This window comes from Brachyistius frenatus, unplaced genomic scaffold (genome assembly GCF_029030835.1).
Source record: "Brachyistius frenatus isolate BFR_SWC_R1_liver_20210118 unplaced genomic scaffold, ASM2903083v1 Contig_6, whole genome shotgun sequence".
NCBI classification, from domain to species: Eukaryota; Metazoa; Chordata; class Actinopteri; family Embiotocidae; genus Brachyistius; species Brachyistius frenatus.
The window spans coordinates 645991-672170 of NW_027210605.1; the positions used below are offsets into that span (position 1 = coordinate 645991).

Sequence of the window (26180 nt, forward strand, 5' to 3'; positions counted from 1 at the left end):
TTGAACAGGTTTTGAATGTATCTTCTAAATGGAAAATATGACCTGAGTTATGTTGCTATAAAAACAGATAATAATACTCTATGTTTATGCTCAGTTTGCTTTTAGTTGAAGTCATTATTATTATTATTATCACAACCCAACATTTCTGTCGGCATAAATATGTGGATATCATTGAACATTATAGCAAGTGTTAACAAACTATTATGAAACATCCAATTGGTTTATTAGTCATGTTTATGCACACATTAACAGATATCTCGGCCATTATTGCCAATATCAGTCTTTTAAATCTGTTTGCACGATGATTTATGAAGCAAAGCAGTGCAAGTGCAGAGTTCAATCAAAGTCTCTGACTTTTGTGTTTCACTTCAAACTATTTTTAGGAAGCAAATAGTAAATAAGAGTTAAAGTGAGATTATATTTAGCTGTTGCTGAACAGCGGCCTCTGTGGCCTTGAGTGGAAATTACATGATAATGATAGTTTCCCTTCAGTTCTGAAGATTTGCCTCAATCATACGTGATAAAAACCTTTGAAACATTTGTATGTGACAAGATGAAACAGTGTGACAGCAGCAAATGCTAAGACTCCTGAGATTATGATGATTATGATGATGATATAAATCTATTGCAGCAAATTCCCTAAATTTCATTTAAATGTGTAAGGGTGTGTTTTATTGCTTTAACAGCATGCGTACATGTCTATGGAGATAAATATTGACACGTGTTCTTTTCTATATCAGGAACATATGTGATGCATCTGTCAGCATTCGATGCAGACGACAACACCACGGCTAATGGGATGGTGCGCTATCGAATCCTGTCCCAGACGCCGCACAGCCCTATCCCCAACATGTTCACCATCAACAGTGAGACCGGGGATATTGTGACGGTGGCACCTGGTCTTGATCGAGAGGTGGGTGGTCTTTCTCTATTCTAAAGTTTTTAATTTTTCATACAGGGAAAATACTGCTAAATTTGGCCAACTCATCCCCACAAATAATGATGGTAAAATACTTTTAGTCATCAAAATTTGTACATAGTGTGCACACTGTCTGAATGAACTATAGCTGACCAGAAGAAACACCTTTATCTTTGTTTATGGAGCACAGTTCCTAACAGCATTGTTTACTTTGATGACACCCTGAAATGCGACTTTCAAATGTGCTGTAGCCATTTGTCAACCCCCCTCTCTCCCACACACCAACATCGAGTCCTCCTTTACAGTAAATTGTCTGCGGTCACCTTGTTTGTGGAGCTCTAAAAGTTGTGACAAGATCCAAATGTGTTTATTCTCGAAACATGGATGTGCCAGTGACAACTCTGCAAAGAAATCTCTGAGACAGATCATCCTCCCAAACTGTCACCAGTGACAGACCTATTAACAACACATCACGCTGCAGCAGGCTGTGTGTGTGTGTGTGTGTGTGTGTGTGTGTGTGTGTGTGTGTGTGTGTGTGTGTGTGTGTGTGTGTGTGTGTGTGTGTGTGTGTGTGTGTGTGTGTGTGTGTGTGTGTGTGTGTGTGTGTGTGTGTGTGTGTGCACGCGCGCGCGTGTATTTGTGCGGTAAAGACAGAGTGGAAATATCTGAGATAGAATGCCCTTGACACCTGTCAGACAAACACAAAAGCACATATAATCACATCTGCAGTCGATAAAACACAGGCAATGGAGGGGGAAAAAAAGGAAACTGAAGGGAGCGATGGAACAAAACCCGAGCTGGGAACACGGGGTATTACAATGAGGAGGGAGGAAGTGAGTGAATTTGGCAATGAAGATCGGGTGATGGAGAGAGAGAAGCAGGATGAGATGTGACAGTGCCAGAAGCGAGAGAGAGGTACGAGGGGAACATGGACTAAAAATGTCTCAGTTGAACTTCTACTGCTTATTTTTTACTCTGTTTTATCTGTACTCTGCTAATCCAGGCAGTCACCCCTAAATGTAGGATTAAACTCCTGCCACCCTTAAACACACACACAGACACAAGTATGTTTGTATTTCAAGGGACTCGTATTGACACAGTTATTCCTCTTGCCTTGAAATTGTATTTATGATGTGTTTATCAAGGTTAGTATCAACAGGATCTGTGTTCGCATTGTGATCAGACAAGATATAAATACAATGTGAACAGGTTGACCGTATTCTTAAGAACAACACACACAACAAGAAGAAAGCTCAACTAACTCCACCTCGTCCTGCTATTTGGAGCAAGCGTGACTATAACCACCACAGCAGAAGAAGAAGTTGAGTCAATAGAGCGGCAGCACTTCACTTGACCTGAAACATGTCATGTTTGCTGACAAATCCACCAGCCCCGCCTACTTTATCTGCAGTCTGAGATCCAATTACAGTAAGGACTAAATAAAGATGATGTAAATGCTTTTTGATGTCAGGTCTAAGACCCATCAACAGCTGTCATTACCCAGAAAACATATCTACATTGCATGATAACATCAGGTGCAAATGCGGCCATGAGATTTTGGGCACCTGTTTTGACTGTTGTGGTGACTAAAGGGGGGTATCATCACACATCTGTCTCACGTTTATGGGCCAGTAGGGGCCTGCAAAATCTATCACGCTCAGAAGGCAGTTATCAATGGGCCTTTGGCGCATTGGGCCTTCAACGACAAGGGACCGGATGTTCCTCATCACAGTAACAAAAATAGTTCAAAGTTGAGGTTAAAGTTAAAGTCAGGCACCAAAACTACTTGGTTAGATTTAGGAGAAACTTTACATTATTTTAAAATGTTGCATCAATTTATTTGCATGTTTGTGGCTTGTGTTTTCATGTGTGGGACACAACCTATATTTGATCCATCCAACCAACCCCGACCCATCTCCTTACATGGATTTTGTCGCTCTGTATTACATCACCTGACTTCCTCCTTTGCTCCTGTCATAAATAACACAGCCACTAGAGGGGACACTAATCGGTTCAGTAGGCCCCTCCTACCCTAAATATATTTGGGTTAGATGAGTGACAATAACTGTCTATTTAGTACCCTCATAACAGTCAGATGGTTACAAGCCTGCTTCTCTAATCATTATAAACTTTCATCATTAGCCCCAAAACTGTTTATTAAAGAAAATTAAATTATAATGTTTACCTTATACTAACAATTAAAACCCAAAGAACTAGTAGAAGAAATGAGGACCCACCAGAATATGCTCAAGACTAAAACTGAAATTTGCGCACGCACACACACACACACACACACACACACACACACACACACACACACACACACACACACACACACACACACACACACACACACACACACACACACATGCTGGACGTGCACAGACTTCTCTACATGATGTGCTCTCACATACAGTATATATTTGTACTGATATTTTCTTAATATCCTCATTTGTGCACATAGTTTCTTTGCAGCATACAAATACATACCTCTGCTTTCCCGTAACGTTATTCCTAGACAGCAGATAAGAACTGTCAAAGCTTGCACGAAAATAAATAAAAGCTTCTGTGCTGTACATAAAGCTACCCAGCACACTGCAGTGCTTCCCTGGTCCACTTTTAGTCAGCACTTTGGCCCTTTGAAACTTTGAAAGTTTCTGTGTCTACTACCTTCCCTCCTTGGATTGGGTGTTGGAGATGCTACCAAAAAAAAAAAAAAGCAAGAAAAAAATAAACCTGCTATTTTTGGTATTCCCCCTCCCTTGCACCTCAGTTGCATCCCCTACTGTCTCTTATCCTCTCCTCTGTTCTTTACTTTTGAAATGTCTTCTTCCTCTTCTTTGTAAACTCCCACACTGATTCTCTTCTAAAGATTTCCACGGGTCTGCAGTGGACTTTTAAGAGCTTGTTGACAGTAACAGACCTCAGTCCTCCAGAGGAAACTGGGTATGCTACGGTGTTGTTGCAATGCTGAGAGATTCAGAGGAGCTCTACATAATTACTCCCTTGTCTAATTAGTGAGAGTGTTGTGTACACGCTGTACACAGGCTGATGGGACAGCCAGGCAAGCACAAGATATGGAGAAAGAGAGGTGTGTTTGTGGATGCTTGTGTGGAAACGTAAGGGTGTTAATGAGAGTGTGTGTACAAGGTTGGAGTTCAGCATCTCATCGAGCATCGAGATGAGAGGAACTGAGAGGAGCTGTCTAATCCTCCTGATGTGGCGTCCTGGCCTAATTGGGATATTTACTCTGTAATTAGCAGGTGAGGGAGACACTGGGAATGTAATTGGGAATCTCAGTGACGAGACACATTATCCAGACAGTCAGCTCCTGGGCTCCATCCTTCCTGCAGCCCATTAACTGCACCCTGGGACAGAAGAGATGGAGGAAGCCACGGAGAGAGAGAGAGAGAGAGAGAGAGAGAGAGAGAGAGAGAGAGAGAGAGAGAGAGAGAGAAAGGGATAAAAGGTGGGAAGGGAGCTGCATGGCTAAAAGAACACAAATGCCCCCAAGTACAAAAATACAAATATGAGCACCATATTTCAGCTTCCCGTGAAGTGAAACTGTGTCGTTTCAAAATATGAAATGGCATTTATTACTCCCTCATATTATTGCTCTGTAGACAGTCTATTAATCTCTGTCAGTTAGATTATTTGCCCATCAGTGGCACTGAATAAACGCTGCCTTTGAGGACTTTGATGACACACTGTACCGGTGGGGAGGCCTCACAGTGCAGCCTTCAGATGGTGTGAAGTCTGGATATATGTTTCACTGAGGACGTTTCAGTTCAGTCAAAAGAAAGATTTCACCCTTGTGATTCTGTTTCAAATAAGACCATGGACAGCAGCAAGAGAACAGAACACAGGCCCACTGTTTATTCTCTCCTGGGAGACACAGTTTGTGGCTGCTGCTGCAGACTCGAGGAAGAGAAAGCTTTTTGCAGATAAATAACTGCTGTTTTTTTTTTTTTGTCATTTTCTATTTCTTCCTTTTACAGAAAGTGTCCCAGTATACCATCATCGTGCAGGCCACGGACATGGAGGGCAACCTGAACTTTGGCCTCTCTAACACAGCCACTGCCATCATTACTGTCGCGGACATCAACGACAACCCTCCCATGCTGACCTCCAGAACGGTGAGTTATTACAAATAAGGGAAACGGGGAAAGGGTAACAATTCAGAGAAGGAGAGGGGTCGGGCGCAGAGAAGAGGGTGGAAATGATTAGAATGCTGGAGAAAAGGAAGTTGAGGGAGAAATATAATGGAAGGAGAGAGGCAAAGAGGAAGTGATGGAGGAAGCGATGAAGGGAGGAAGGGCGAAAGGAAATGACTACAGCAATGTGTCCTGCTGTTACACCGGAAGATTTATACAAGGACAGTGAGGTAGGCTTATAATGTGCAAAGGATACTTACTCATTCCCTTTTAGAAGACACACACACACACACACACACACACACACACACACACACACACACACACACACACACACACACACACACACACACACACACACACACACACACACACACATATACAGGAGGAATAACAAATCCATATCATTGACTTTCATCAGCAAGAAAACCAGAACCAGCAAATGTTTAATGATTGTTGTCATCATAGTGATATTTAGAGTGATGATTACATTACAGAAGGTCGCTATTAGGAGCGAGGTAACAATTAAAGTCCAAAATAATGCACTGTATGTAATGTATTATATCACTGGTGGTGCAATTCTGCAACCTCATCACTAAATGAATTAGTGCAGCAGGAGATTTCTCTGTTAACTCAGTCTTACTCTGAGTGTTTCTCAGATGTCTGGGTGGAACAGTCGAGTTGGCAGAAATGTTTCTCAGTCATAGTTAGAGAGCAGAAAAAAATAAAGATTTATTGTTTGCATGGTTTATTGGATATGACATAGACACGCATTTGTTTAGAAAATTTCAGACGGTCCAAAGTGGAGTCTGTTTGCTGCAGTCTAGATGTTATGTTATGATGGAAACTCTCTCTAGGTTTCAGTATGTCTTCAGGTGTCAAGATTATTCAGGATGTGTGCTTTCCTATCAGTCATGATGAGAGCACGGGCCTGTCGGGTAGATAAGGTGCTTAGCTCTGCAACTGCGGGAATAGCGACTCAGGCAGTATCAGCAATACAGTGCGCTCAGCTCTTTGAGGTGGTAGCAGAGGAGCTAGCATTAGCATTTGCCCTGGGGGCTATTAAGACCCTTGTGATGATGAGTTAGCATTGGCGGTAAGCATGTGTCAGCCGTAGCGCTCATCAGAGAGCCGCTACATCACACACAGCAGGGGATGTACAGAAGGAGGGCAGAGGAAGAAAGAAAAAAAAACACACGGAAAAGGAGATGGTGAGCAAAAAGAGAACAAAGCAAGTGGGGGAGCTGATGAGTGGACCACCATGTAGACTCTGAGAGGAAAAATGAAAAGGAAAAAGAGTGATGAGAGAATGATGGCGAGAGAAGAAAGAATGAGGGATTATTTAGTCACAGAAGCTATTTCCTACAGCAGCAGTGATAAAGCACAGACATGCCCCGCTGTAAATCAGAGGACTTTCCTGACTCGGCACCCCCCTTCCTGCATTAAGACTCTCTACTGATGGCGGTATATTGATGATAGTGGGCAATAATAGATTGATATTCTCTAACTGTATTTTACCGTGTTTAAGTGCATTTCCATCAGCGTCACAGGGGGGAGTTAATACTATCATGGATATTGATGATAAACTTTAGTGGAGGTTTTGGAGCCACGATGAGCAGAGCACTTTTACCCACTCCGTTCATAAATCATCCATTTTAGGGGGGGATAACATAAAAGCCATTTTGTTGAGAATACAGGCCATTATGCAAATATTTAGTGTTTGCAATAAACCCCATAGATCTTTCAACGTGTCCCAGAAATATAAAGTTTGGAGAATTTGTCTTTAATGTTGATGATTAATATTTCATCATGCCTATCAGACGCTGGCCTATTTTTCAAGGCGGCAAAGGGTGGTGCATTAGTACAGATGTGAAGGCTTTGGGTGCCTATTCAGGGTTGTGTGCAGTATATACAGTACATGCATTATGTCTATGATACAGATAGATGAGATAGAATGAAATAAGTTATTCATCTATTTTTGTTTGTTTATGCATACACTACTGCAGCAATCAGTGCAACTAATATGGTATGGGGTGTTTTATAGTTATGTTGTCAAGACCTACCATCATCCACTCAAGGGTATCTCTCTGCAGGTTTCACCGCTGTGCTTCCTTGGCCTCCTTCCTTTACTACCTCACAAAGTTCATATAATGATTAAGTTCCCTTTTACTTCTCTGCTCTCTTTCTCACCTCCTCTTGCCTCCTTTAGTCTTTCCCCACTGCCAAAATAGTGACAGAGGGGTGAAGGTGTTGGCAAGAGGTGTTTTGTCAAGTGTTGTGCAGCCAACCGCACTGTGCCAATCGCAATCAACAAGCTTCCCCCTGCTTTTTACTTTAGTCCGGCAGTTGGGGAGCAGATATCACAGAGAGAAATACTGCCTCATCGGACACAGTCACACAACAAATTCAATAATCACCAAATCCAGCACACTGCTAGCACCATTAAGATCCAAAGCAGTATTCACCTAAAAAAAAATCAGAAAGAGAGAGAAAGCAACAGAACAGTTTTTCCAACAGAAAGACTGACTGTTCCATCCATTATTGACAATAACCCCAGCAGATGTCACTGATCACTAACATGAAAATTAAAGTCTTAAAGAGAAAGAACAATCACCATGTTAAAACAAATATAGTGCGTCATTTAGAAGAACTGCTGGTTCTGGGGAAAGATTTACTGAGTCTAATTTCTCATTTGAGAGTTTACTTCAAAGTTTAAATATAATAATTCAACAATCATTGATGCAACTAAAAGATGTCACAGAAGAAATGCTGGCAGGTGCTCTCACAGTTTATATCATCTTCAAAGTAACCATTTAACAACATACACTAACTCTGATCTGATGGATAATGATAGTTACATATGTCAATTTACCCCCTTTTGTGCAATACGTATGGTTTTTAGTTGTAGCCTATTTTAATCATCTTTATTTGTCCTAATTAAACTGTTCCAAAGCTCCATGTTTTATTGAAATAAATAGGCTATTATCTTTGCACATAATTTTATTTGGTTACTTTATTTTCAAAAGCTGCCAGGTTAGAAGGCTCGCTGGGAAATTCTAATATTTTTGTCCATTGACTTTGCTCCTGTCATTTGTGGTAACTTGCACTGACATACTGGTAATTTTTTTTACAGTGTTTCAGCCTTTTTGAAAAAAAAGTCAGCTGCGCTCCTAGATAAAAAAAAGAATGTGGCATTTAAGGTACTGCAGCTACATCAGAGTAATGTTAACTCCTGAAAACAATGCAATCTAAGATTATGAATGAGAAAAACTCAGGGATAAGAGTTATTTACTGAAGTTTTATTATGGACGTAGAGTCACCTTCCTGTACCTATATAAGTTGATGCTTATACAGTCTTATACAGGTAACAGTTTTTTAGATGAACTGTTTGAAATGCATTTGCTATGTAACTGTACATGTCAGATTGCTTACATGAAAAAAAAATAACTCGCACTCTGGATGCCAGGTGCAACACCTCCCACTCCTCCTCTCTATAAAGAGATAATGAGACAAGAAATCTCAAACTTCAGCACTGATAATCAGAGCTGTGGTGGACCCTTCAAAGTCTTCCATCAGATTTGGTTAACACTTGCCCTCAGTTGTTACTATGTGCTGAGAAAGAAGATGCTCAAGGGTCCCTGAGGGAGCCGAAGAGCCACCTCTGAAGTTTTATTTTATGGAATTGCCGGTGGGGAGTTTCTGAACCAAACCACAGCAATAAACCACACAAGCACACACACACTCTCATACTCTTACTCACTCTGACACTAACGTACGACAGCCTGCCTACTTATCCAATGCAGGCAGTGCATCAGGACCACCCGGACTTGTCTGTTGTCTTAAGAATGTCAGAGTCTCTGAACAGCTCTCCTGACGCAGCCCCCTAATCTGCCCGCTGCTGTCGGCTGTTTGCTGGGTGATGCGAGGGTTGCCAGGCAGGGTATTATGGTCCATTGGAGTGTTTGGTCTGGGGCTTTGCTCTTTGATATCCTACACTCACATAAGCGGCTCAGTGGCTCTTCCACGCCTGTTACCCAGAGTGACACGGTGACTGTATGCTGCTCCATGCCTGTTGCCTCCAGATGAGGTGAAGACCTGCCAACATGTTCTGACTTCATGTCACTGGTTAAGGTTGATAGGTTGTTTGTGTAGGTGGGGCTGAGGTCAGCTTGTGTTTTACGGGGTTGCGGTGGCGTCACTGCTATAGTTAGTTGTTTTTTGTGGGCTTTATCCCCTGAGCCTGTACGGCTTTGATCAATCCCCACCATAACAGACACATGACAGACAGCAGCTCACTGCTCATCAGGCTTATCGGGACAAAGCACATGTGTTTGTACAGCACGGAGACAACTAAAAACCACTTATATACACTCAAACAGCTGTTTTAACCCTCCCCGCTGCTGGCTCCTGTCGCTTCATCCATTCTTTCCTCCTTTGTCGCTCTGGCTTTCAAAGGAATGAAATATTATTGCTCATCAAGGATGGGTACTAGGAATTCAGAAAACACAAAAACTGGAACAATGCCCTTGTGTGCGTGTGCTTGCTAGTGTGCAGCTGTGTTTACTGCTTGTTTACTACTCAGCAGTGGTAAAAACGGCATCATTAAAATTACTCTACCTGAAAACCTGAAAGGAGGACTGTCTCCATAAAGAAAAATTAAAAAGAGAGATAGGCGCTCACCGGATTTTTGTAGATATTGACACACTCAAACAGCTCACTCACAAGAATGCAGGCAGAAAAAAATTAGGATATTTTGAGGTAACATTTGACTGTATTTTCTGCAGTTTTCCGGTGAAGTCCCAGAGAACCGAGTGGATGTTGTAGTGGCTAATCTGACGGTTATAGATGCTGACCAACCACACTCACCCAACTGGAACGCCATCTACAGGATCATCAGCGGAGACCCATCGGGGCACTTCACCATCCGCACTGACCCCGTCACCAACGACGGCATGGTCACTGTGGTGAAGGTAAGACGCCCGCCTATTACACCATGCTCAGCTTTCACTCTTATGGAGGTCAGTGTAGAAGAAACAGTGTCATCTCTTTCTCTACGTTAAATGTCAGATCCCCTCTGGATTTAGGCACAAGCAGTAATAATAGACTACAGTGTTAAATGGGGACAGGCTGGGATCTTTGCCTTTCATATGCCCCTTTATGTCCAAATGAGAAATTGGAGGCTGCCGTGCCCTTCAGAAACAGCTCCTACATTCCCACAGACTTAAACACAATGACTGGTGAGACCACTGTAGCAAATTAGGTATTGATTTCTCGATTACACAGGCAACGGTTTTTATACAGTCATAATGTTCTAGCTGCTGTGGTAAATGACAGCAACAACAAAGTCATGTCTTGTAACAACCTGCTGTATTAGTGTTCAACCCCTCAGACGGATGTTGTCCAGTGAGTTTTTAACCCTTTCAGGAAGACAAAAAAATGCACGATGGAAAGAAAAAAAACATCATACAATATTCATATTCTGTGTACGCATATGGTTACTGTAGATGTGTGTCCTGTTTAATAGACTTTAGGATTTACATTTGTGTGTTCATCTATGAGTGGCTTGATGTAAATGCCCTTCCATGTTGCATGTGTCCTACAGACAAAAAAGTATTTATTTGCATGACCTTGAGGGCCCTGGGGTATTCTCGTCATATATCTGACTCCTGCAGATCACATCTCATGTCATACAATAATGTTAAAAAACAGGAATAACATCTCCCGATAATTCCCAAAGCCCCCTGAGGTATGAGCATTGGCATTTTGCTTCTCTTCATTATCTCTAGATGACTGCCTTTTATAATCCATTCCTCTCACTCCCTGATGTAAAATTCAGTAGGCAGTCTGGTAGCCGTAAGCTTGCATGGAGACCCATGGGAAGTTATCAGGAAATCATAAAATAAGAGACGGAACACCCCCTGGGAAGAAACTAGCAATAGACTGTCTCAACAAGTAAACAGGGGTGCTTCGGCTCGCTCCAAGAAAAGTAAGCCGGAATATTCACGAAAGACAACTTGTGATATGAAAAGCCAAGAAGCCACGAGAAGGTGTTCCTATTTTTACCAAGGTGTCTACGTCTGCTAGTACAGACACATCGTATCACGCTGACACCCAGGTATGCGTCAGTCTCTCACAAGGGACCTGGGTTCCTTTGTAAAAGATGGGGTTAATCAGAAAATGTCACACATTTAAACTGCTCCCTGGGGAGCGTACGAGACGCATTCTCATTTTGCTGCATGGTAATGGAGCCAGTATACGAACAAGCACACATAAAAACACAAATCGAGCTGCTCGGTTCGAACGAGTCATTAAGATATGTAAAATCACAGTTTATGATAAACACGGGAGATGACAGGCGAAAGTGGAGAAGGAGGAGAAGCGAGGCCAAGACAGATTTCCGAGGATCGAGAAGTGCAGCCCGCAGAGAGCAGATCACAGAGAGCTGGAGTAGGGCAGAGGTGAGAAGACGAGGGGGTGGGAGCCTGAAGTCCAGCGGAACAAATTAGGTAAAAGGGAAAGAGAGGAATGAGTGAAGCACTACGGAGATGTAAGATGTGATGGCTCATGGGCAAAAGATGGAAGCCGTGTTATTGACCTCTCACCCCTCTGGCTTCCCTCAGGGTGTGTGTGTGTGTGTGTGTGTGTGTGTGTGTGTGTGTGTGTGTGTGTGTGTGTGTGTGTGTGTGTGTGTGTGTGTGTGTGTGTGTGTGTGTGTGTGTGTGTGTGTGTGTGTGTGTCTGGGTGTGTATGTGTGTTTTAGTTAGCCTACAGCTATACGCAAGACCTCCCTGTGCTCTGAATACTACTGGCTGTAGATCAAAGAGCCATGAGCGTGGTTAGCCTGTAAATGGGTTCCCAGTGCGCCATGGGGGTCACACACGAATACACACCCGCGTGCTTACATTCACTTAAACCTGCGTGCGTGTACGTACACAGGCGAACGGTAGCTCCAACTAACATGCACACAAACACCTCTGCTCCAGTGCCTTTGTTAACCAATCTCTCTGATTAGTGATGCTTTTTTTTTTCTTTTTCTTTTTTTTATATCTGAGCAGCGCTCTCAAACTGTCCACTGACAAGCAGTGCAACATACAGATGTGTTCAAAGTCATTAACATCACTATGAAACACCACAGACACAAGCTTTGCAGCGATAATCATCATCCGCCTGTTTAGAAATGTGCCAACAGTACCTACAAGCAGCATATTTGTTCTCTTATTATTTCCTCGCTTGATGTTGTCATTTGAACCCGACCGTGTTGTCGTCATTAGGAGAGCACAAAACTGTCACTCTGGTTTAAGCTCTGCTGGAAAAATCCCCTGTAGAGTGCACAGTGTACACACACTCTCATTCTAAAGGCAGGGACATTAAAGCAACCTGTGTGTGTGGTCATCAGGGGACCACTTGACACGACATCTGTTCATTTATTAAGGTCGGATGTGTATTCCACAGACACAGGCGAAAAGAGAAATGTAGACAAGCTTTTTCACATTATAATCAGCATGATGTTTATAGTACACACGCTACGCTTGAATACTTGACATGGTTTCTTCATAAAAAGTAATACTGATAATGCAATTATTAATTATTGTAATGATCTGACATAAGAGATGATAGATTGCTTTAATTTCTTCTTTATCTTGAGGGCGGATCAGAACGTTTCGAGACTGTTCCAGTTGCAAGCAAACTGTGAAGTGCACGGAGTACAGAAAAAACTATAACCTTTGTGAGGAAGCACTAAGTTTTGTTGCTTCATCGATATTAGTACCTGAGTTACACGTGCTTTTGTGATGCACCAGTGATTCTTTACACACTTGAAACTTAAGCAGAGAGCGCACATCAAAAATTGTCAACTTTGGACATTAGCAACGGAGACTCTTTAAATTTCTCAAGCACCATATTCTCTGTTTCTTAATAAAGTGTCACAAACTTAGTTGTGCGCATTCTTCTCAAGTTTTGGGTGATAGTTTTGCAATAAATACTGAATAAATTTGGCTTTTTTGGTTTGTTTTTTAATATCACCAATTGTTAGTCACCTCTGTTCTTTTTTTTGCATTGCACAAGTCCATGGTATTGTATTAAGCCACTGTATATGCTAATTATAGTACAATATAACAAATCATACATTTGCCTTAGGGGTCTCTGCTGAATACAATGCCATTTATCCTCAGACTCTAGATTGAGAAGAGCCCTCCAAAAAGCACTTTAACTTGGAAGTTTGGACAGTTTGGGTAACAAAATGATAAATTACTATAAATATATATAAAAACTAGATACTAAAGGACTTTGAGCAACTTCCAAGTGCCAGCAAATAGATTGCCACACGACCTCCTGTTCACCATGGAGACCTGGGAAGAGGATAGACGCACAAATCCACCAGAGGCAAAGCTGAAGCACGCCATTCAGGCAAAAGAGGATAAAGGTAACACAAAGATGATGAAAGAGACAAGGACAACATGAACACAAAGGAGGCAGAGACATGAGAGGAGCAGCAAGAAAATGACTGATGGCCAACAGCTTTATAAGCCTTCTGCTATTTCCATGCACGTCCCTTCTTTCACACAGCCATTAACTCTTTCCTCCTCCTCCAGCCTGTAGACTTCGAGATGAACCGGGCCTTCATGCTAACGGTGGTGGTGTCCAACCAGGCCCACCTAGCTAGTGGCATCCAGTCCTCGCTTCAGTCCACAGCGGGGGTCACCATATCTGTCCAGGACGTCAACGAACCCCCTTACTTCCCCACAAACCCGAAGCACATCCGCTTTGAGGAGGGTGTCCCTGCTGGCACCAGCCTGACGACCTTCTCAGCCTCAGATCCTGACCGACTGCAGATGCAGCAGATAATCAGGTACGGAGTGAAAACTGAGTGACAGATCCTGATTAAATAAAGTGACATTAGTTTAATTTTTTTTTTCTTGTGCAAAATCATTTCGATACAGTTAAATAACGTCTCTTACAAATGGCAATCTGTAGACACAATACAATTAGCCTTGAAGTCTCCCTAGCTGCTTTGTAAGCATCTCTCCATATGCAGCAGCACTGGGCTAAAAAGCCTCTTGGATAGGTTCCATGTCAGTAGATAGGGGTCAAAGTTCAACAAGAGTGCTATATTTTGGCATGGCACTAGCCATCTCTCAAAGTCTTACTGTGTGAAGTTTATGAGCCAGCGGAGAACTCTGAGTAAAGAGGGTAAGAAGGTTAATAGGGAGCAATAGTTTGCGGGGTAATCAGAAGTGCGTGCATTTTGTAGGCTGCATGAGCACATACATGCAGGTGCGCGCACACACACACACACACACACACACACACACACACACACACACACACACACACACACACACACACACACACACATACATACATGGCACGAGAGAGAGAACAGAGGAGATAGAGAGGTCGGGGCGGTAGAAAGAACAGCTGGCTCGAGCCCAAACACCTGACACAGCACTATGTCCACCTGCAGCGTTCTTTCTCTGCGCTAAGCCTCCCTGGATTTTAAATCTAAACCAACCTTTAAATGACCAGCAGGCCTTTTCTCAGTCCTGCTGTCAAGCCTGATGGTGGAAGTGACTGCACCAGGCTCTCTTAAACTTAGAGGTAATCTATTTAGAACAGTTTGCTCTGAATTGATGTAAAAAATAAAAAAATAAAAGGTTTTCCACTTTCCACTTGTGCTTACATGTAGGATGTCCGCACAGACTGTAGTGACCCTCACTATAATCTTTTTGGTGTGATTTGTGTCTGGCACAGGAGAGTGGGTAATTGAGTTGATAACACGGATGTTCGGTGTGGCATTAATAACACCTAATTCCAGCCACCTCACGTTGTAACAGTTCCTTCCTCCCCATTTTCTCCGGAGAAAAGATCTAAACAAATTTCCCAGCTAATTTCACAGCAAATGAGAGTAAATTGGGTGTGCATTATAATTTAGGAAGATGCCAAAGTCACCAGCTGGGCTTTCTCTCTCTCTCTCTCTCTCTCTCTCTCTCTCTCTCTCTCTCTCTCTCTCTCTCTCTCTCTCTCTCTCTCTCTCACTCTCTGTTGAATGAACTTTTAAATCATTGGTTTCCTCCCTGTTTGTCCATGACTTGCCCAAGACTGCAGCACTATACATCCTGGAATTAAGTTAGCCTTTTACAAGCAGGCTGTGGTCTGGCACAGTCTCTTTAACAGAAATGCCTTCTGCTGCTCTCACCACATGAGGAACAAATAGAGAAATGGCAAATTTGACATTTCGATTAAATTATCTAGTCTAGACTGTTATGCAGGACCCCTCTAAACAATTGTACAGTGTTTTATCACCTTTCATCAACGGCCATTTTTTTAATTCCATCAAAGAGAACTGATATCACTGCGTATACTCACAGCCCCCATCAATCAAATAGTCCACTGACATGGGGGGGTGTTAGATCTGCCACACTGGTTTGTGTTACATGTGATTTATGGCACATGTCTTTACAAATGACAAAATGCTGTATGTCCTCATAAATGGATGGTGGCGATACATAAAGAAAAGACAGACAGGGAGATGATTTAGAGGGAGCCTTAAAAGTCAAAAGTAAGGTGAGAGAAGACCTAAGGGACTGTGAAGGGAGGGAGGCAGGAGGGAGCTAAGGATGGCGAGCCGACTCCGGGTCAAGGTTTGAACCTGCCAGGTGCTTATCAAAGATGGGACAGACTGACAGTGTCCTGTTGGGATTGGGGCGAAGGCAATGTGTACAGGGGTGGGGAGGAGGAGGGAGAGTGAGGCATCATGCCTCACCTGTTAGATGCCCTACCAGTAAGGTCGAGACACAGGACTGGAATCACGGGCATAAATGATTACCCAAACTGGCTTGGCTAAGCTTGAGACATGCATTTTTCATCCTCAGGGTCGGGGGTTTGAAAAATAAATGTCATACCTCTCCCTGCTGCTTGCTAAGATCACTAACCTGCCAGGCCTAATCATCCATCCAGCTGCACTCACACACCTACCATCTCCCAAATGAGAGAAGCCTTCTGGTGGAGGAGAGCTTTGGAAAGCATTGGAAATAAGGAAGAGATAGTAAAACTTTGGTATGCAGTACAGCATTTACACCAAATTTTTGTAAATCCCAATTTTCACTAGAGAAAACAAGAACTGTTTACCTCCAAGAAGATGAAAATATTACACGCAACACTTAACTTAAAAGTGATGGGGATTGCCAGTTGCCCACAGTAATGGTGTTTACAGTTGGGACTCACGACAAACACTGTGTGCTTTTGTATGCATCACTCTCATGGCCAAAGCCACTGTCGTTTACTTAGCGCTATCAGAAAAAAGGCATTCTGCCCTTAACTTCATTTGCTTCATATTTGGTTTATTACAGCTGCAGTGAGGGCTGTTCAAGAGACTTAATCAAAGTGCGGCGGTAAGCAGAGCCCTCTATTTTGTGAACAAGCCTTTGTGTTATGGCTTTTATCATCAGAGGGCACACATCCCCTTGTGTTATTATGGACGGAGCCCAGGAAAAGGTGCCTGTGGCGTTTTATAGGCCATTAAGGATGAAAATGTCTCACACATCACTTTCTACACATTTCTCTCTCTCTCTCTCTCTCTCTCTCTCTCTCTCTCTCTCTCTCTCTCTCTCTCTCTCTCTCTCTTTCTTTCTCTAATTTTAAATATTCACTTAATGAAACATTGCAAATAAAAAAACAACATTGAAGCCGAGCAGATAGTCTTTGTTTTTCCCCAGATTTTTAGATAGTCACCTTTGATATTTCAGCTTCCACCCAAACACATCGGAGCTCGGTAGACTTTCCTTTGTGCTGCTCATATTCAAGGCATTTTGGGAAATTATTTTCTATCCTGCTGAAAGTTAGATGAAAAGATAGATGCCACTCTCATGTTTGTGTGCCACCTACAGTGGATGTTCTTAAGACTAACTCATTAACATTTCAATTCTTTAATCTATACACAGATTGAACACTAAAAACAACAAAGAGAAGTTTTAGGGGGTTATTTCTTGGCTTTTAGCCGTGACTTCTTGGAGTCCTATCAGCACTGTGAGGTTGCCAGACAATTATCAAAAACTCCAGGGCAGAAGACTTCAATTTTGGTACAGATAAAAAACAAAACAATATGCGGCTTGTCAATTAGTGACCTTTAGAGTTGCTGGTGGGCAGAATCTTTTATATTTGGATGTAGCCAGTCTACTTTTTTCCCCTGCTGCCTTGAGCTTCATATTGACAAACAGGAGAGACGTATTGATCAACTCTGGGCAAGAAAAGGAATACATTTATGTCCCAACCTTTTTTTTTTCTTTTTTTTTTAATGGATTCAAAAACGTGTTGTTGTTTTTTTCCCAAGAACAATATCTATGTACTGTGCACTAATTTGTCTGCACTCCACTAAAACAGTGTTTGGCATTGTAAAGCCAACAAGAATGCAATAGCTGTAGGTATCAAGTCAGTCCTAATGAGGATATTAAAATCACATCATACAGCCAAGCTACTACTTCCGAATGTCACCTCTTGCTGTCCTTTTCTCCCCTCCCGCCCGTTCTTGATCATTTCCTTGACCTTTTTATCCCACCCTCCCAATGCGATGGACTTCACCGCGGCCCTGGTGGTGATTTCACAGTCCGCCAGTTAGTGGCTGTGGGCTTGGCTAGTCTGTTTGAAACTGTCTGGAGTGTGGGAATGTCATCTCTGTGAGCCCCTTCCCCGCACTGCGCTACGCCTGGGATCATGCCCACTGCCTGCTGGGAAAATCCCACCTCCGTCACTGCAGGAGAGAGATTATTCTCTCAGTCCACACCCCCACCGCCCCACTCTCCCTACAGCCACCCATCCCTCCAGGCTTTCATTCTCCTCCCTGTTAGCAGAAATGTACCTGTGGTATTAAATCAAACACAAAAATAAGTAGGCTTGAACTAAGTAAACTACAATTCAGTGAACATAAAATCAAGGTTAAGGTCCAATTCAATTTCAATTTCAATTCATTTTTAAAGCTGGAAGTCTGTCACATAACAACATTGGCCTTTCCACCCAAACTGACATTCAGTGAATGAAATCGCAGCTAATGCAGAAACCCTGTTGTGTAAGTCCAAGGTGTTACATGTCCACCGACGATGTTTCAAACGCTAAAGTGAGATTGCAGACAAGAGAGGTGGCGATTGATGTACTCAGTATCACAGAGAAATGAGACAAAAATGAGAAGATATAGACAGGGATAAGAAAATGTTTGAATACAAAAGCACAGATAGATGAGGTGAGGCGGCACAAGTTGAGTGAGATCAGATAGAGCTGAAAGTGTGGAACAAGCCGAAAGCGGCGAAACCCCGAGAAACAAGAACAGTTAGATCAGAGTGAGATTGGGATTCAATCCTGGAGATGATCCCCTATTCCGTCTCTGCCCTTCATCCCAGGGGAGCGTCGCCACCTGCTACCACAACCGCTTTCCTGTTTGATGATCAGAACCATGATCCTATCATCCTGTCTCCACACTATATTCAGCTTCCCCATACACACACACACAAGGCACATTTGCAAACATGCAAGCCTTAAAACATGCATGTATATAACCCATTTAAGCAGTCTGGCATTCTCCAGCTAAAGCAAACACTTCCGAGTAAACGTGCATGCAACACACGCACACGCACACACACACACACACACACACACACACACACACACACACACACACACACACACACACACACACACACACACACACACACACACACACACACACACACACACACACACACACACACACACACACACGGGCAGTTGCAGCAGTGCTTAACTAGGGAGGTAATTGACTTCAATGCCTGGTACACAGGAGTGAAAAATGAGGTGAAATGGACTGTATCCTGCAAGCTCTGGAGAAGAAGTCAATGAAGAATTAAACTGTGTGAAGGTCAGGCTGTTGGGATTTTGTGAGTGTGTGTATGTAGCAGCGATCTATGTATGTGCAGACACGAGATCAAATTTATAATTGCTTGTAAACATGGAAACGCCAATGCTAACTTCTCCATCGATCTGTCCTTGTGTCTATTTAGGTATTCAAAGCTGAATGACCCTGCGGACTGGTTGTCCATCAATAGAACCAACGGCCAGATAGTAACCACGGCAATGCTCGACCGGGAGTCCGTGTATGTAAAGAACAACATCTATGAAGCCACTTTTTTAGCAACAGACAACGGTAAGAACCTCTCTTACTGCACCTTTTGTATCCGTGAAGTTTCTTCTTTTCAAAAATCAAAGTGTCAAAAGGTTGCTCGTGCCTATATAGAGTTTTTCATCCGTTCTTTTTATGTCCTCTCTCCCACATGTTGTAGCAGTGTTGCACCGCACATTTTACAACCTCAACAGATCAAAACTCAGGTTAGAATATATTATAAATTCAATTACTATTATTCTGACTTTACAAATATGAATTTATTTGGTAAAAGGCACATTGTATAATTGACATATTTTGACAGTTTCAGATTATGGAGATGGTATCATAGTGCGAGAAGGTGAATGCAGTTTTGATCAGAAGGTGCTGCTCTGGCAGATTTTTCTTTATCAAATATTTGCAGTGTTTGACTTATTTTTATAGTGTAGGATCACAGAAGTAGCAATTCACTAAAATATATACCTAAGCAGTGATTAATGGTAAGCAGTTTGAATCTTGCTCTCACTAATTTTGAAATAATTTCATATTATCTGCAGCTTTAAGTGTGACTGAATTCTAAAACACAATTTTGAACATATATCAGCTCAATAAAAATTGAGACATTTGTGAGGATTTAGGGGAGTATAAGGGCATCCAGCATTCAAGTGCAGTGCAGCTGGGATTGGGTGAGAGAAAATCCAGGATCCACACAACTGGTCACACTGTTGATCCTCTCCTCCTCCTTTTATCTTCCGTCCAAGCCTGCCTTCTTCTTCCCTTTCTCACGATTTCTGTGGCATATGTTATTTGTTCTGCCTCGAAGTTGAAACTCGAGCTTAACCGAGCACAAACTCAATCACAGAAAACAAATAAGTTCCCTTTTTGTCAAGTGGAAGTGAGCACTTTTTCTGTAGTAAAAAGGGAATGCTATTTTGTTGTTTTTTTCCTCCCGAAATGCTTATCAGTGACGTGCAGTGCACTGGTGGGTTTACCTTAAGTTGAGCTGGCTTTGAAACACTGGTGTATTTTTAGGTATTAGCATGTGTGAATGCACTCATTTGCAGCACATTTATGTGAGCATGTGTGTGTGTGTCTCTGTACTGTTATTTGCGATGATTGACAATGTCAGGCACTAAGATGTGTAACCGGCTGTGTGGATGGGGAGGAGGCGGCGGCGGCGGCAGGATTAGAAATTGACATGCTCGTGTTGTTTGGAGTTTCCTGTTTTGTTTTTTTCTCTCCCTGTTATTTACTTTACTTCTTTAGAATAAAGATGTCTCACCTATTTCCTTAAATAACTTACAATTTGTATTTTCCAGTTAAAAGTCCACAGTTTATACAGGCATGTTACTACTAGGTTTGGCTGATACTAGGACTGAGGCAAGCGTAAAAGATGGGAAGTCCACACTTCAGGATGGTGTGTGTGTGTGTGTGTGTGTGTGTGTGTGTGTGTGTGTGTGTGTGTGTGTGTGTGTGTGTGTGTGTGTGTGTGTGTGTGTGTGTGTGTGTGTGGTGCGCATGCGTGTATGTATGAGTGTGTGAGTGAGTGTTTGTGTATGTGTACATCAGTCTGACTATGTGGGTGTTGCTAGAGTGCCAGCCATCACAACATGAGAAGGATTATGGTAAGAAGTACTATGAGACAGTAAGGATAGTAGGATGGGACATGGAGAGGTGGTGGTAGCATGATGAGAAGTACACTTTTCATGTCACCCCCCCCCCCCCTCGACAAAATCTTTCTGCCTCTGGCCCTTTTGACACGTTTTCCTTCTTAAAACACCTATGGCATTGTTTATGTTTATGTGCTCTTGAAAGAGCATATGGTTGGCTTGCTACAAGTCTTTTTTATTATGTCTTGCATCTCTCATCCACCATCAAAAAAAGGGAGTTAATACAAATCCTTTTGAGGAATTTACACAAACATCATTATTTATTTAGCTGGTTAAAACCCACATAATTCTCCTATCAGCTGTGGCAAGCTGCTTCCACATGTCCCCCATACATGGCTGGGATTAACAAGCCAGCCGAACAGGAAGGCCTCTCTCTTTGTGTGTGTGTGTGTGTGTGTGTGTGTGTGTGTGTGTGTGTGTGTGTGTGTGTGTGTGCGTGCGTGTGTGTGTGTGTGTGTGTGTGTGCGTGCGTGCGTGTGTGTGTGAGCATGCGTGCGTGCGCGCATGTATGAGTGTTTGAACCTGTGTTTATGGTTCAATATGCACGTGTTACATTTGCCTTTAATGCTATACATTAAGTATTATCTGTAACGTGCACAAAAAGCCGCTAATGATAAAATGTTGGCTAATGTTTAATTATCCAATCAAATGACATTGTCGTCTAAAAAGATTACAATGTATTTAAATCTTTTAGAAGCTGTTGGATAGTATTTTAAAAAGTGACATTATTATATAACCAGGTTTATATGGCTTCCAAAAGAGTGATTTTCAATCATTCGTGTAATTATAATACGTAAGATTATAACATTTTTACAGTTCAATTTCAAAATGTGTTTTCAGAATGAGAAGGATGCAATGTTTGGAGATATTACCATTAAGAACTAGAAGTACAATTTAAACTGCAGGCAGTGATATGCGGGCCCTCGCACGCTGCACGTCGGGGATCCAGCGGGTCGGGACCGCCGGCTCCCCGACGTGCAGCACTCGAGGGTCAGCCTATTCCCGCTTGCAGTTTAAAAAAAATTCTCGATCTCGTTCCTTATTCTTCTTTAAAAAAAAATTGCCTTTTTTTGGCGGCTTTAACATCTTCAAAAACTCATGAAAGTTGGTGCCTGATGCAAGTTTCGTGAGGATTGGAGCATCGTTTGACTTTAAACATCAACTTCCTGTCACGGCGAAACTTTATTACGTCTTTATTAATTAGCTGAATTTTATGACGCGCTCTACAATATTAATCATAATACCAGTCAGACAGAGCTCAAACTGTCAACAGACTCACTTCCATCCCCTGCCCTCAACTACGTTTTACTCTACTCATGGCAAATGTCTTACTCTGCTGCCGTGTTTAATTGGCAGATCTGTAAGCTTTGCATAAATCTTTGTAAATTACATCACCCTTATCTCATCCCAGGGATGGGCCCTGGGGTCGCTTGATTCCATGTGATGGCTCAACCAGTGGGGCATGACAGGGAAATGACTCGTAATTGGAGGCAGCTAAGGGTCGTCGCCCCCTGACACACACTCAATGAACAGCTCTGAGCTTTATACTGCTAAGCACCCTTTTTATTTGTTGCATTTTGCTGTGCTGCATTTTCTTACTGCATATACTGTATGCATTCATGCATTCTTTTCTCTGCTCAGCTATCGCGCTTCCTAAATGTTTAAAGTGTCTATTCTTTACTCCCAATTCTCTGTAAACGCTGTTGCTGATGGTCTGTCGCTCTGTTCAAGCAATGCGACGGCTTCAGGATATGTCTGCAGATGAGGTGTGAGTGCGTCTGTGTGCACCAGTGCATATTATTGCAGTCCGCGGCTGACAGTATTGTAGTTGAACGAGCATCTGCAACAGCATGCCTTCAGTAGCATCTGGCTAAATATCTACAACTACCTCAGCAATTTCCTCAGACTTCCACAGACAATATGAACTTAGTATGGTGCTGCATTGGTTTATAGTCTAGAGTAATTTGTTTCACAGTTTTAGCAGTTGCCTAATATGCAACATCTGTTTGTAATAGGTGATTGTTACTAAAATTGTGTGCAAGTAAAAGGAGGTAGTTCAGGTCTACAGTTATTGTATCTTCACAAGATTACTAAAGAGTTTGTCACACTTAAATAATTTTTCACAAATAAAATCATTATTTCCAATTTTCTACCTCAACCTGCCCAGGGTGACACAGGTCAAAATAATGATCTATTTAGCTAGATCAAACACACTTCCATCCAAGTGTGTGGTCTCTGTTAAATGAATAAAATACATTATCTGATAGGTTTGCATTAGCCTGGATCTGACAGACTATTACACACAGCTTCAGTTTTTTTTTCTGTGATTATAGTCTGGAAACACTGTTCGCATTAATGTTTTCTCAGCCATTCTGAAAGACAGACCAATCAGCGACCAGTGTCAGTGGCAAAGTGTGATGAAGCAGAAGTCAATCAAAGTTTGTTTTTTTAATGTATTTTCAGCACTGGTTAATGACTGCTTCAATAATTTTCAAATTAATTTAAGGACTTCACCCATTAGGATGCAACAACTGGAAATGATTCCCAACAGAGCACAGTCAGACCCGTACTATCTTCACACAGTGAAAATATGGGTCTGAGAACTCCAGGCTAGGCTCGTATATGCTGTGCCACAACTGCTTTCACAATGCTTTACTTGCTCAGGTAACAATGTAAGAGTTAGGGCTATGAAGATCTTTCTGACAGTCACAGACAATGCTTGATTATCTTTGTAAAGGGAGGTAGTTTGTATGAGAAATGTGTGCAGTAAAGATTTTCTTTTAATATATAAGCGCTCATGCATTCAGTGTATGCATGCATTAGTATTTAGGTGATCGTGTACGTGACAGTGCAGGACTGACTGTGTGTAATGAGAACGCACTGTTTACCCTCCAGAAATACATGATTAATATTGCAAGCTGAAGGGCCTTTATGTCCAAAATCATAGAGGACTCTCAGTTGTTTGTAACTACACACAGACAAGAACATGTTTGATTGTGTTACAGTCATCATTATTGTAGCTAAGCCTTCTCTGGGCGATTGGATGTGCTGCGCCTGCATCTGGAGTGGCTGCGATGGGTTTGATTTGGCTGTGAGGCTAAAAGACAAACTGAAAAGCACAACTGTCACGAGTATTTCTGTCAAAGGCAGAAATTATTCCCCAGCTCTACAGAATCCCTACCTCTACCATCATCATTGTGAATGAACAATGCTCCTTTCACCTCTTCGCTTTCCTTTTTTGTATCCTTCTTTTTGTCCTCTTTCATTATTTCCCACTCCTGTCAGCCTTCAACTCCTCTCTCCTCCCTCTCACTCGTCCCTTTCAATGCACACATCTTCTCTTGTCATCTTTTCCTCCTGTCATGATATTATTTTTTCCTCTCTTCCTGCTACCAGGCTCTCCTGCTGCCAGCGGCACCGGCACACTGCAGATCTATCTGATAGATATTAATGACAACCCCCCGGCGCTCATACCCAGGGAGTCTCAGATCTGTGAAAGGATGAACAAGAACGTCAACGGTGTCAACATCACTGCCGCTGATGCCGACACGGACCCAAACGCCGGACCTTTTGTCTTCGAGCTGCCCAACTTCCCCAACACCATCCGACGTAACTGGACGATTTCTCGGATCAGTGGTGAGGAGGTGGCAGCGTACAAGTGAAATTACTTTCTTTCTTTCTTTTTTAAACCTAGTGATGCACTTGTCCAGATCATTAACCATTGGTATATATAATGATTCTGAAATCCTCATCATACGATTACATTATACCATAGAGCTCCACACATCTCTCTTGTGTGTGTGTGCACTCTCCTGTAAATGTTAGTAAAAAAAAAAAAAAATCATTAAATGTGGAAGTGAAGTGGATAAATAAGACATACAGACAGGTAGACAGGCAGACAGACTTATTGATCCTGCAAGGGAAGTTATTGTGTTTCAGCAGCATAATCAACAATAGATTAAGAATAACAATTCTGAATTCGAAATAAAGAAATGTACAATATACATCAAAAACAACAATAGTAATCATGAAAAAATACAAAAAGAACAGATTTGTTAAAGAATGACAGAAAATAATATAGAATAAGTATACAGATAGTGCAACAGTGTGTTCACCTGTCACACAGACGTGAGCTGTTGTACAGTGGTATGATCACAGGCAAAAATGATTTCCTAAAACGTTCCTATAAATTTGAAATCACTGATTTAGGTGACGTTCCAAGGAATCTTAAGCTTTTGCAATGTATGTTGACTTTGAAAAAAAGTTCATATGAAGATTTTGTTCAGAATGAACTTCTTCGTAAATTATTAATTATTTAGGTTTCTGGTAGAAAAATTACACTTGGAATAATAAATGTGACTATTATCTTGTAACTTTTCTCTTTCCATCTTTACTCTGCACAGGTGATTTTGCCCGCCTGGGGTTGCGGTACCAGGTATATTTAGAGCCGGGCGTGTATGAGGTCCCGGTAATTGTGTCCGACTCGGGGAACCCTCCGTTATCCAACAGGTCCATCATCAAAGTGAAGGTGTGTCCCTGCGATGAAAACGGAGACTGCACCACTCTCGGGGCCGTGGCAGCTGCTGGCCTGGGAACTGGAGCCATCATCTCCATCCTCATCTGCATCATCATACTGCTCAGTGAGTTTTAACTGTTTCATACTGACTTCATCCACTGACACCTCGCTGCTCTCAAACATGTCACACACCACACAGTTACCTTATAAAGAATTGAAGTTGCTTGTGATTCGCTTAGATTTGCAAAAAGGTACAGTGTAGGGCACAAGTATTAAATATTCACCGGGCTGTAATACAACAACACAGATAATAATTCATGGATTAATGCCCCGGCTGCTGAAATCCTCTCCAGCATCCCCGGACAAGCATTTTATTTTTTGTCTTCTTTTCCTGGTTGGGTAAACATCTGCAGGTATATGTTTTGCCACTGATTCATGTTACTGCCCACCTTGTTGCTGTGCTGTGCTTTAAGCATATACACAATCTTATAGATAAACTGACCTGCAGCTGTAGGAGTTTTCCAACATATTTTAAAATGTTTTGTTGTATATTCATGATTTATTGTGTATTCGTGATCACGATCTATAACTTTTACTTCGGGTTTTGGAGTGACCCACTTTTTAATAGTTTTATGTTTGCACACCCGGTTTTGAAACATCTTTTCAAAGAAGACACAAACAGCATGCAGATAAATTACATTAAACAGAAAAATACAACACAAAGCGACAGAAAACGCAGTTAAGTAATGCTAATGAATAAAATTATGGTGAGAAAATGGGTTAATTAAGTAAAATCAAC

The 26180-nt window shown here is 42.0% G+C and overlaps 1 protein-coding gene across 2 annotated transcripts in view; it reads left to right on the top strand.

Annotated features, from left to right (window-relative positions):
* LOC138635647 (cadherin-4-like) overlaps positions 1–26180 on the top strand; it is a 221375-nt gene that overhangs the window by 188175 nt on the left and 7020 nt on the right. For both annotated transcript variants that reach the window (XM_069723244.1, XM_069723252.1), the window contains 7 exons: positions 741–913; positions 4918–5055; positions 9858–10043; positions 13665–13921; positions 19098–19240; positions 24262–24501; positions 25269–25505. In XM_069723244.1, the coding sequence (XP_069579345.1) occupies positions 741–913; positions 4918–5055; positions 9858–10043; positions 13665–13921; positions 19098–19240; positions 24262–24501; positions 25269–25505 (1374 nt within the window). The remainder of the gene's footprint in view (positions 1–740; positions 914–4917; positions 5056–9857; positions 10044–13664; positions 13922–19097; positions 19241–24261; positions 24502–25268; positions 25506–26180) is intronic.